At 42.8% G+C, this 13,509-nt stretch overlaps 1 protein-coding gene across 1 annotated transcript; it reads right to left on the bottom strand.

Annotated features, from left to right (window-relative positions):
• Nucleotides 1–1,037: 1,037 nt before the first annotated feature.
• LOC136426987 (poly [ADP-ribose] polymerase tankyrase-2-like) lies at nucleotides 1,038–12,795 on the bottom strand. Its single transcript, XM_066415707.1, has 7 exons — nucleotides 12,227–12,795; nucleotides 10,929–11,224; nucleotides 10,411–10,664; nucleotides 9,666–10,214; nucleotides 5,172–5,268; nucleotides 4,498–4,675; nucleotides 1,038–2,552 (listed from the first exon to the last, which is right to left on the bottom strand). Exons 1-7 carry the CDS (start codon nucleotides 12,513–12,515, stop codon nucleotides 1,480–1,482), a joined length of 2,736 nt encoding a protein of 911 aa, XP_066271804.1. The 5' UTR covers nucleotides 12,516–12,795; the 3' UTR covers nucleotides 1,038–1,479.
• Nucleotides 12,796–13,509: the final 714 nt, after the last annotated feature.

Here is a 13,509-nt window from a genome sequence, read left to right as displayed (position 1 = left end):
AAGACGTTTAACTTTAAGGGGCCTAGATAATCGGGTTTCTCCCCCTAACACCTGTTGAGTTGGCCTAGCCCAAGGTCTTTGTTGTTGTTTTTTACGCCTCGGTGAAACTCTATATCTACAATGATTCAAAGGGCCAACGTGGTTGTGTGGCAGAAGGGGGAAAGTATTTCATTTCAAATGTCTATTTCAGCATATGTAAAGTTTCATAAAGAGTTGGATTATCGGTGTTTTATGTGTCAGTTGATTGATCCAAATTTGCGTCACAAACATTCCTAACGCGTTTCACGCAGAGATCACGAAGGCTTCACGTGGTCTCTTTTTGTCTGCTGTGATGAATGACCTTGAATGGCTGCTCAAGCTCAAATGACGTATGTCTGTGTGCGCATGGCAGCTCGGTCCTCGATACAGGGCGTTGACCCCGAATTGCTGCCTGCATGTATTGCTGTTCTTGCCCTGTCCTACTTTCTTTATGTTCTAGCTAATGTTAGCTAGATTGTAGTCTATTCGACGTTTTGTCCACAAGTAACTTTTGTATATTGTATATAGAGATAATACTTCTGCATGCCGTGAAGATACAAATAAAACGTTTATGGCATGCTCCTGCCACGGCATCTATATTACGTGTAGTTAGCAACTAGAGTTTGCCTCGTTTTACTGTTGTGCTGTTTTGGAACAACTTATTTGCTGGCATGACATGACTAAGCTTCCTAAGGTCCTGTGTTAGTGTTGTATTAGTTGGCTGGTAGGATTTTGATTCTTGGTTCTTATCTATTATTTGTTTGCTGTGTCATACTTTTGCTTTGGATCCGTGGTATATGTGTTGCCTTATTGTATTATTAACGTTACTGTGTTTATTTATTATTTTGCAAAATGACTGAAAATAAATTAAAAATTAAAAATTAAAAAAAAGCTTCCTAATGTCAAATATCACAAGACAGGAACTGTAGTAAAGACTGTATAGAAAGCAACGCATGTTTTGCTGCATTTCACCTGTCCCTTAGAAACGAAAAGAGGTTGATCTCCGAGGCATGAACGAATCGTATTTCAACTTTGTATTTCAAGTTTGTGGATACAACGATCTATATTTAGCCAATTGGAACGTTAACATCAAGCTGTAATTGACATGTGACAATATTTCACCAACATATTCCCACAGTACTGTAGTTAACACAGATGGTAACGTTACGTACAAATGGATACTTGCGAGTTGCGACTTATGCTATCAAGGCTATATCTTGGGCTTTCAGTCTCTTCAAACTTGATAAGCTTATCTTCAAAAGGCCATACGTTTTGTTGCATATAAACACAATGTTTATAATCGATATATTTTTGAGCGGACTGAGGAAAGAAGTTGTTAAAGGTAGTGGTGTAGAGATATCAAATGCAAAACCCTATACATGGTATAGCCTACATGCAAATGTGATTGCATGGTTTTGGGGGGGCGAAGTATTACATTATGTTGTCATATTTGGAATCTCGTTAGTGTACAACTCCTTGTGGTTCTAACAAAAGATACCGCTTAAGACGGTCTGGGATAGTGAGACTAGTACTGTTGAAGACACTGTAACATCTGGAGCCCAATAACTTTCGGAGGGAGAAACGGGCGAGGTGCATCAGGGAACGAGGCGACAGCGCCATCTTGAAAAGCCAGTCATAAAAGTCCTTGTTCTCCTCGTAAACGTAATCAGGGATGCTCTGCCTCCACTTGTAGGAGATGGGAATATTCTCGTAGGTGTTCAAGATGATCTCGATGACTTCAGGGGTCACAGAGACGGACCGCAGCACCCTGTGGAAGGACCCGGCCCAGATGCCCCACGACCCGGAGCTGAAGAGAAAGCGGACGCACTGCTGTGCCAGGTCCCGCTTTGCTTCTAACGTGGACGCCCAGATGGCGTGGTAGAGCGGAGTATTTCCGTCATAGTCCCTCTTGTTGATGTCGACTCCACCGTCGACTAGAACTTTCACTACCTCGAAGTCTGCCGTTGTGCACGCCTTGTGGAGGGCGGCCTCGGTGTCGCTGTCATGGGCGTTCATGTCCGCACCGAACGCAATCAGCTTCAGAACGGCGTTGGCGTATTTACCTTCACACTTGCTCTTCTCACAAGCTACGATCAAGGGAGTGGCCTCATTGCCATTTCTCGCGTTCACATCTGCACCGTGGTTTACCAGCAGGCTACACAGGTCATCCAAGCCCTTCTCAGCGGCTTTGTGCAAGGGCGTGTCTCCTTCGTACCAGGACGCACCTTCGATGTCCGCCCCCCTGCGAATCAAGGCTTTAGCGCACTTGTAGTATGAGCCTGTATCGCAAAGGTGAAGGGGGCAGTATCCGTCCTCGTTCATCTGGTTCACGTCGGCCTTGTAGGCCAGCAGAAGCTCAACTAGCTCGGCGTTTCCCTTCTTGCAGGCGGCATGGAGCGGAGCGTCGTTGGTCGGAGCGTAGTTGACGTCCGCCTTCATGCGGAGCAGGTAAGAAGCGCAGTCAACATGGCCGTTCGACACCACTATGAAGAGCGGGGTAGTCACTTCTGTCACGTAAGACATGGACCACAGACCTGTAGTAAAACAGCAAACAATCCAACATCATCAAACGTGTACTTAAATTGTTTACGAGGGAGTTATCATACTTTGCCTTCCGTGAAGGTAGAGCCTGGAGCTAAACAGGATAACACTCAGGCTATATCAAAGATTCATTGATGCTCAAAAGTGGCAATATACAGACAACATTAATTCAAGTTAGAATTCACCAATACATTAACCGTGAGTGTTCCTTTAACGAGTCTAAAATATAAGTCAAGTCCTGATATTCCTCAGTCTCGTGCCTACACAAGTTGTTCTACCGAATGAATGTCGTTTGGAGGTTAATCATGGCAGATGGTTCTACCATATCATGTGTTTCCGTAACGCTTACTGAGGAAGCGGGCCACCGCATGCCTGGAATAGCAACAGTGCCGCAGTATGCCAACAGCAACATTAACACTCTCTTATGTTTTTCTCTTAAAATGTCCAGGTAGATAACAATGATTATGACCTCCTAGAATTGTAAATAAGCCATAACTAATCTGCTGTTGGAACGTTTTCTAATTTTGGTATTACGCGTGTTACCCACAAATAACGTGCCGCAAAGTTCGGGTGACGTAATGCTCAGTTTTTAGAACAAGCCCAAAATAGTTTCTTGTCTCACCATGGGAGAATGACGTGGATGTTATGATTCAATACGACCTGCGACCATGATGTTAATGTGTGATTAAGAGGTTGTATCACACTTTTTAAAGGCAAATGTTGTAAAATTGCACTGATGTAACGGTCAGGTTCAAATGAATCATACATTTTTCGGATGACAATCACACTTCTTCACGTCACAGTTATAAAGAATTTAAGTTTAGTCACATGGTCATATCATTGATTTCCAATTATATCACCATCATGCAATGATATATACACGTTATCAATTATACATATCTCTGAATATCCTGACAGCTGCTTATGGAGAATCACGTAACGCCAGGAGCGCACGAGCAAAGTTGTTTACCTTGCAGCTCATAATCCCACAGTTCCTCGTTGTGCTCAAAATCCCTATTGATGCCGAAACCATCCCTGACAAACATCTTGATGTCTGCCAGGTTGCCCTCCTTACAGGCGATCTGGTACCTCTCGTTTACACTCATGGTCGGTCCTCTGTCTCTACTGCCGAACTAACGTTAGACTGTGTTTACCGGCTCGGCACGTCTTATCTAACATGGCGGGCGGCTCATGCGCACTACAGATATTTGTAGAGGGTTGGTACATCCATAAATAAATTGAGTATTATCATACTGAGATATGCTGATGGTTTGTAAGACGTTGATGCCCTCGTCGGTTTACTTTTTTGCATTGATTAGCATTGCTTCTGATACAATGTGTCATTAAATTTGATGTATAGGAGCGAAACGTGATGTTGCTTTGTCAAGATAATCTGTGTCAAATGGTTTGTTGACAAGTGTGAGACAGGCAATTATAGTAGCCTGGTATCCAGCCTTTTTCGGCTTTGTCCATTTCCCAAGTTACAACAGTCGCTACCTTCGGTCCGAAAACGGACAATCTGAATGGATGGATACCAGGCTAGATAGGTTAGGCCTTAGATGAGCAGTTTAGCATACGGGATGATGATGATGATGAACATACGGGAAGGAGACGTGGATGTCTTTATACCTTTCAAAAGATCATACTGTGACTGTGTGCCTCTTTCCCCATTATTAGATATACGGTTGTGTCGGAAGTCGTCGAGGGATGAACAAGACTTTGCTATGTGGCGATTTAAATGTGCCCTGTGGAATTTCGATAATAAGGACAGAAGTTCCTGCCATCAACGGAATGTCGCTAATGACTTCAGTCATTCTGAAACTCTACCGATAACTCGCCCTTATTCGTCAGCAGCCAACGATTCAACATGGCCGTGACCCATCTATCTAGGAGTGGTGCGTGTACAACAGATGTACCTTCCCATAGGGAAGAACTCACCCAGCGCAACCTCCCGACCTATGTCCTCTGTCAGAACCTTGTCTACAAACTCCATATTCACATCGCAGCCGTTCGTCACTAGTTCTTTCACCTCCTTCTTGTCTCCTTCCTCCAGGACCCGGCGGAAACGGGGTGAAGCCAGTGACATCTTGGTTTGAGACTGACCGTGACGTGACCGCTGGGGTGTCGTTTGGACGAGGTCCAGGTTTTATAACGTACTACAAGCTTGGTCATATTGACTCACAGTATAGTATTTCTTAGTCTACAAGCAAATGTGGTGCGAGCAACAGCCAACATAGTCGAAGTACGCGTATCTAGCCACGTACTATCTATCCACCACATGTTATGTGAGTATCACTAACACCCCCTTTACTAAGTTCCGCTAGAGGCTGGGATCGTACTGCAAGCGCTGAGCGACCAAATTTAACAGATCACTCAACGGATTTCATAGATAAAGGACTTTTTGTGGTTTGTAGTGTTATGCTTTTACTTTTACATCTTACATAATATTTCAATTATGATACCAAGGGTCGCACATATATTTTGGGTCGCTTTAGGGTCGCTTAGCGATCGCCGTCTAATTGAAATAGGGCCTAGTAGTGTGCACTGAGGTACAAAAATATCTTACCTTGTCCCCCATACCTTATTTCACCTTGCTTCAAAACATATTCTACCAGCTCGGTATCATCTTTCTCCGGCGTTTCCACATCTGTATTTGCTGTGACCAGTCCTGCCGACAGCAGTGACTTGACTTCCTCTACAGAACCTTCCCTGAAAATATCATACACTGCAGTAGAACTTTGATTCTCAACAGATGTTGCCATGATGTCCCCCCTTGCACGGCTTATTGTGCCGGTTGCCAGTATAACTGATACAGATAAAGTGATGCACTCCTGACTAAAAAAGGAGCGTTTGTCCAAAATGCATATGATTCACCATAAAAGTGGAGAACAGACCAAATATGCAGCCCCTATTTCCTTCTACATTTCATCGTAGAACTAGAAGCATTTCTATGTTACATAGCAGTCATTCGGTGTGACTTGATGGCAGTCAATGCTTATTAGGTATGTCCAAATAGGTCAAGTCACAAAATTAAAGGAAAATCAATCAGTATTCACTTACTGATATTGACGAAGTAACAAATGTCCTTATAAAATAGCCAACACAACACAACATTTAGACTTGATTATTTATTCCTATTATTTAGTTCTGAAAATAATTCCTGTTAGAAAACGGGATAGCATTGAAAAGTTGGGATAACTCTTATTAGATGTTGTTATCCCATCAATTTACTATAAAATCCATTGAAAAAAAACTCTTATTAGTGTATTGTTGGGATAGCACCCCCTTATCCCATCGATTTACTATAAGAGAAATCTCTTACTAGTGTATTGTTGGGATAGCACCCCCTTATCCCATCGATTTACTATAAGAGAAATATCTTACTAGTGTATTGTTGGGATAACACCCCCTTATCCCATCGATTTACTATAAGAGAAATCTCTTACTAGTGTATTGTTGGGATAGCACCCCCTTATCCCATCGATTCAATGCATTATAAAGGTCAAGGAATTCTGAATCCATACCTCTGAATCTCAACATAATCAGATGGATTGGTACTGCGTAAATGAAGTGAAATGTGATGAAATGCGTAGTTAAGATTAGGATCCAATTGTCAACAGCTAAGCATACAGTTAAAGTATAGTACGGCACTAGAAGCAACAGGTTGAAGACTCGGGACATTGTCGCCATGTCAACGGCAAGTCCAAACAAATACGATGCACTCTGACTTGTTGTTGTTCTGGGGTTGTTGACACCAGATCCATGACACAGCCTTCCTGTAGCCTGATATCGCGCGCCGAGCAGCAAGTCGAATAAATAAATAAATAAATAAATAAGTCAGGCTGTCATGTAAGATGTAACGACCGACCCTGCACATGCTGTAACGGCTAGCCCCCTAGTGGGGGTCATTAACCTTATGATTTGTCAGTAACGACTGGTCTCGTCTACAGACTGAATCCTTTACAATGCGCAAAATATGCCGCCATCAACCAAAGTCCGCAATGATTGAATGCATGCAAAACTATCATTAACTTCTAATTTCTTAAAGCGACACGTAGCAGAAGTCTTAATTCCCACAAGCTGTTCACGAAACACGTGTTTTCGTGTCACTGCGCGGCGACATGATTTAGTAGCGATTTAACGCTGCATATCACCGATTATAGCAGATGGGGTAAGATCACTACAGCATTGCTTTCTACCAGATGTGAAAACGCGCCACTGGCTGAACGCTAGAGGGTGGAATGTCTGTAGTGGTTCAAAGGACATGCATATTTCTAAACATGTCGCGTAACAGCGAACTCTTGTTTCCATCGCAAACATAAAAATATCGTGAACTGACTGACCTTTAGAACTAGATGATACCGCGAACTTCTCTTCCCCGTAAGAAAGTGAGATTTGTAAATAATTCAAACTCTTCCTTTCTTTCCTTTATCGCCAAAAATTTAGCAACAAGGTAAGATAAATAACGCGTTATCAGTAAGCAGCCACAAACACCCTAAAATCCGTAAAAAAACTGGAATCTTTCAGTGGACTTTATAAAATTGAATACCGGCGCGGCGTTCGTGGCTTATCCCATTGATATGAAGAGGTCCGAAGAACTGAAATAATTAGTTATCTCTTTGCATCGATGGGATAAGGGGGTGCTATCCCAACAATACACTAGTAAGAGTTATTTAGATGTCTCTTATAGTGAATCGATGGGATAAGGGGGTGCTATCCCAACAATACACTAGTAAGAGTTATTTAGATGTCTCTTATAGTGAATCGATGGGATAAGGGGGTGCTATCCCAACAATACACTAGTAAGAGATTTCTCTTATAGTGAATCGATGGGATAAGGGGGTGCTATCCCAACAATACACTAGTAAGAGTTATTTAGATGTCACTTATAGTGAATCGATGGGAAAAGGGGGTGCTATCCCAACAATACACTAGTAAGAGTTATCTAGATGTCTCTTATAGTGAATCGATGGGATAAGGGGGTGCTATCCCAACAATACACTAGTAAGAGTTATCTAGATGTCTCTTATAGTGAATCGATGGGATAAGGGGGTGCTATCCCAACAATACACTAGTAAGAGTTATTTAGATGTCTCCTATAGTGAATCGATGGGATAAGGGGGTGCTATCCCAACAATACACTAGTAAGAGATTTCTCTTATAGTGAATCGATGGGATAAGGGGGTGCTATCCCAACAATACACTAGTAAGAGTTATTTAGATGTCACTTATAGTGAATCAATGGGATAAGGGGGTGCTATCCCAACAATACACTAGTAAGAGTTATCTAGATGTCTCTTATAGTGAATCGATGGGATAAGGGGGTGCTATCCCAACAATACACTAGTAAGAGTTATCTAGATGTCTCTTATAGTGAATCGATGGGATAAGGGGGTGCTATCCCAATAATACACTAGTAAGAGTTATCTAGATGTCAGTTATAGTGAATCGATGGGATAAGGGGGTGCTATCCCAACAATACACTAGTAAGAGATTTCTCTTATAGTGAATCGATGGGATAAGGGGGTGCTATCCCAACAATACACTAGTAAGAGTTATTTAGAAGTCACTTATAGTGAATCGATGGGATAAGGGGGTGCTATCCCAACAATACACTAGTAAGAGTTAAATAGATATCTCTTATAGTGAATCGATGGGATAAGGGGGTGCTATCCCAACAATACACTAGTAAGATATTTCTCTTATAGTGAATCGATGGGATAAGGGGGTGCTTATCCCAACAATACACTAGTAAGAGTTATTTAGATGTCACTTATAGTGAATCGATGGGATAAGGGGGTGCTATCCCAACAATACACTAGTAAGAGTTATCTAGATTTCTCTTATAGTGAATCGATGGGATAAGGGGGTGCTATCCCAACAATACACTAGTAAGAGTTATCTAGATTTCTCTTATAGTGAATCGATGGGATAAGGGGGTGCTATCCCAACAATACACTAGTAAGAGTTATCTAGATGTCTCTTATAGTGAATCGATGGGATAAGGGGGTTCTATCCCAACAATACACTAGTAAGAGTTATTTAGATGTCTCTTATAGTGAATCGATGGGATAAGGGGGTGCTATCCCAACAATACACTAGTAAGAGTTATTTAGATGTCAGTTATAGTGAATCGATGGGATAAGGGGGTGCTATCCCAACAATACACTAGTAAGAGTTATTTAGATTTCTCTTATAGTGAATCGATGGGATAAGGGGGTGCTATCCCATGAATTTACTAGTAAAGGCTTCAAAAATTGTCTTTCTAGTGAAATAATGGGATATATTTGTGACAGACGTTATCACGTGTAAAAATAGTTATCACGGTTTACCATTGAAATAATTTTTTGGGATAAAAAAATGGGATAAATAGCTTGAGCTCAACATTTACATTTTCTTATTTATTTTATAGAGTAAAAAAACAATATCAAAACAGTATGATACATCGGTCTTATGATAAATGTATACAGCATCGAATGTCAGTCAATTTTCATCAGTTCAGGAGGTTACCAATATATACAACTTACAAGTAGTCATTACAGCTGAACGGGCACCATACTATAACATTCTTCACATCTGCTTTCTCTTTCTTCTTTTTCTTCTTCTTCGCTATCAATCTCAGTGTCTACATTCAATTCCTTACATCAAACTAAATTTCCCCTCTTGTAGAAATAATCAACTTTTCGTAATCGTAATTGTTTCCAGTATCCTTCAGTAGATTAAATTCCATCCTCGTGCACTTTACTTATAGGTCTCTTTCTCTTACATTTCTAGTAAAACTCATCCCTTCACCGTTCCTAGACACATTTAAAACAGCCTAAATAGCAACAATATATCATGTCGACTGATACACATTCAAAAAGTCTTAAAACGTACAGAGCTATCAAGTGCGGGGTTTTCCGCCTAGGTTCTCATATTGATACACATTCAAATTACATAAATATCTGACATATACAAATTACAGTATCGTAACATTTCATTCCATAAATGTATACTCGGGTGATATTGATACAACAATCACATATTGCATTGCTTCTTTCCCATTGCACCATTGAATTTGACTAGCTGCTGGCCGTAATGTACGGAGTTCTGAATATCACCCGGATCAGTGCATCCCTGCCTCACCCGGAACAAGGAGAATATACTTCTTCAGTCCCGGAGCTATAGGTAATCCGTCAACAACCTTCTGACATTTCTTTCCGAAAACTTTCCTCAGCGAGCTTCTCGCGAGATGTTGCAGCGTGGCGGGACTTTTCCCGAGATCTAGAAATGCCCTGTAGAAGTCGCCATGTTCTTCCATGACGTCATCAGGGATGGACTCTCGCCACAAAGCCGTTATCTGTACAGAGGCGTACGAGTTGACCAGCACTTCGATGGTCGGTGGATGTCCGGCGCACTGTGCCAGGATCTGGTGGAATTCTGTCGGGTAGACTCTCCATGCGCCGTTGTTGACCATGGCCTGAACGCAGCCCTCCGGTTGGCCCTTGACTGCGTCCTTGGAGTAACCTCGGGCAAGAAGCTCTGTGGCCGCGATGGCTTCGAACAGCGGCGTCTTGAAGTAGTAATCCCTGTGGTTGATCTCAGACCCACTGACGGCCAGAAGTGTCGCTATTCTGTGATCACCATTACGACAGGCCTTGTGGAGAGCGATTTGACTGGAAAGCAGAAGAAGCAAGGCTCTTAAGTTACCTTGAAAGTAGAATGTCTAAAAACATATGCGACCGTGGATAACGTACTGTCATCATAAGATACCGCAAAGTTCGAATGACCGCAAAGTATAACAGACATCGTCGGAAGCTATTGATCGGTCATAATTGACACCATGTTTAGTAAAGAGCATTTTCTACTCACTTTTCACTGTCCTGAACGTTGACGTCGGCCCCGGCCTCTACCAGTTTCCGACAGGTCATGAGATAACCGTCATCACCAGTGGTGAGGTACGCAGCCAGGAGTAGTGGTGTCTCCTTGTCCAGGTCTCTAACGTTAGGATCCGCACCCTTCTCCAGGAGCAGTCCTACCAACTCACCCAGACCCTTACTGGCCGCCATGTGCAGAGGAGTCTGCTGCTTTTCCCATGATTTTTCGTTGATTTTCTCTGTGCTGGCCTGGAGTAGAGAGGTTTTCGTGAGAAATGTCATACATATGAAAGAACAGGTAGCGCTAGCTAGGTTTACGAATGGTTAGATAGCAACAGGCTGGCTGGGCATGCGCAGCCCTGGCTGTGTGTGCTGAACAGCCAAACCAATAAATGAATACCATAAACTGACATAGACACCGAAATAATCGTTAACTAACGTTACTGCTCTAAGGAAACGTTACTGCCCTGAGGAAAAATGGGAAAACAAAAACAGAAAGGAAAATCTACGCACCTTGAGCAAGACCTCGGCACACCTGACGTACTGCTCTCCGGACTTGCAGCACAGGTGCAGCACGATCAGGCCGTCGTCCGTCTCCATGGTAACGTCTGCACCGTAGTCCAGCAGCAGCCTGACGCAGTCCACGTGCCCGGCGTCCACGGCGGCATGCAGCGGCGTCCACCCGCTGGGTGCGTAGTCCACGTCGGCCTGGCGGTTCAGCAGGTGACGCATGCAGTCCACGTACCCGTTCTTGGCGGTGACGTACAGCGGGGTGACGTACTCAGTGTCGTAGACCATTTGCCACACCCCTGGAACAAAAGTGTAGCATTCTTTGTCAGGATTTGACGTTACAAGTGGATAAACGTAAACTTTTATTCCATTGAAGAATGTTTAGTCGTTCAAAGGTCGAACAGTAAAAACCGTAAACCCTGCATCGTCACTGCCAAAGAACTGGAGGCTTGCTTGGGCAAAACAAGTCGCAATGGGTGCCAATAGCGACAATATCTATTTTGGTGGACGTGAGTTATTCGTGGTTTTACTGACAGAATTACAAAATGGACCCTCCCTGTGATTCACAATGAGCCATTCATTTCATGAACTATTGTAAAAAAAGGCTGATGTAAATCATACCTAGCCTATTCAATCATATTTTTCAATGGTGTCTACAATGGCCTTTACGAGATAATGAAGTTATGCAAGATATGGGTCTCCTTCAGATACAGAGCGTCTTTTGACAAGGACAAACCCGGTAAACAAGTTTTGTTGATACGCAAGAAGTCTGGCACTATGCCTCTGATAACTCGTGACCATCTGTTGACGGTTGGGCTGTTTACTCTAAAGTCACACTGATCCCTGATGACGACATGGTGTTAGAGTGCGAGGCGATGAGAATCACACATGCCTGGAACGTTGAACGATGTAAGTAGTGGAATACGAAATTGTACTGATTTTTGTGCTCCACAGTCCGAATACGAAATGACACAATGTTCTCTGGGTCGCCCTCTGGCTGCTACTATCCGAGTTGTCAAAATTCATAAAGAAAACGTGTAAGGGGCAAACCATGCCAGATACTGATGTTGAATTTTTGCGGTGGTGGTTTTCATGTTCGCGTTTTTCGCGGTACCTCTTCGCTGCTAGGCTAAAACTACAAATGCCTACTCTGTCTTCTGCTCGCCTACCCTCTTGTTTCAACCGCGAACTAAAAGTTACCACGAACACCCCATTTCCTCCCTACCTCGTATTTGAATTCCCGCGAACTTAAAGGCATTTTCAGTACATGGAATGTGTAAAAAAAAAAAAGTAAAACTTACCAGGAGCAACTTGTCTGACGTCTCCCTTCTGGTAGATATACTCCATCAGCTCGTCGTTATTCTTGTACTGGACCTCCAGCTTAGCGTCCACCTGTCCAACATGGCGGTTCAACATCTTCAACATGTTCTTCAAGTCCCCTTCGTTCACCACAGAGTAGAACCAGCACGCGTCCTCCTTAGTCCACTTCTCCTCCCGCTCCAGACACTTGAGAAGTTTCTCCAAGAAGCCCTCTTGTGCATCCGACAAGGATTCAAAGGAACCCTTGCAGAAGTCCTTGATGAAATCCATGTCTCTTGCTGGAACGGAAAAGCTTACCGGAATGTAGCCTCTGATGTACTTGCTTCCTCCTCCTCCTAGACTAACTCGTCCTCTTTAAATACAAATCTGTTGTCGTCTTCTAAAACTCCTCACACCAAGTCCATAACCGCTTTTGTACAACGTAAAATAGCAGTCGACGTTTCAAAGACCTTCGGGTAGACAGTTCTTCAGTCCGCCTGATGGGTACACTTCTCTGTCTCTTTCTTCGTTTTTCTGAGAACTGCCTAGGACGAGTGAGTCAGTTTTTATACGGTTTAAGATGTAAACACTGACGACATGTGTTTGAAACTTGTGCGCAACGAGTCTCGTGACATAGTCGACCCCACGTGACCACGGACCAATCCCTGCAACCGAAAATGACGTAACTGTCCAAGTATGACCTCGCCTTGATGAATGTTCAAGGATCTATGACGTAATGGAATACTGAAAAATATTTGTGACCTATCTCATATTGATGGTTTAAATGAAATTAATTACCATCCTCTTTGCATGTGACCATCTGGGTCAGAAAGCTATTTTTAAGTTAACGTGAGAATATCAGTGTTAGAATATTCCTCTCATCGATTCTTTACTATCTGTGTAGTGGCAGTGGGTATTGGAGTTGTCCTTAATTGAATAAAGACTGGCAGTACAGTGGGTTGCTTCACTCCTCTTCATTTTCCCAAACTCTAGCCTATGAAACACGCATCAACAAGATGACGACATACTACCTACCCCTATTCTGAAATGGCTCGTTCTTTGAGTCATTTCTTCTCTATTTTAGTCCTAGTCGTCACGGTGTTGTGAACGGAAAACACCCGCCCGGCGCGTGACATGAGTAAACACGGCGTCAACACGTCAACAGTCGCCGCTCATTCATAATCAATAAACACTATGGACAACACATCGACTGGTCTGCATTCTTTTTATATTCTATAAGGTTTTTTTTTATAGATAACTTTTATGTCGTTGTGTGTGTAAAACT

The sequence above is a fragment of the Branchiostoma lanceolatum genome, chromosome 2, assembly GCF_035083965.1.
Source record: "Branchiostoma lanceolatum isolate klBraLanc5 chromosome 2, klBraLanc5.hap2, whole genome shotgun sequence".
Taxonomy (NCBI): domain Eukaryota; kingdom Metazoa; phylum Chordata; class Leptocardii; order Amphioxiformes; family Branchiostomatidae; genus Branchiostoma; species Branchiostoma lanceolatum.
Note: the sequence above shows the minus strand (reverse complement) of the source record. Positions and strands in the feature narration are given on the sequence as shown.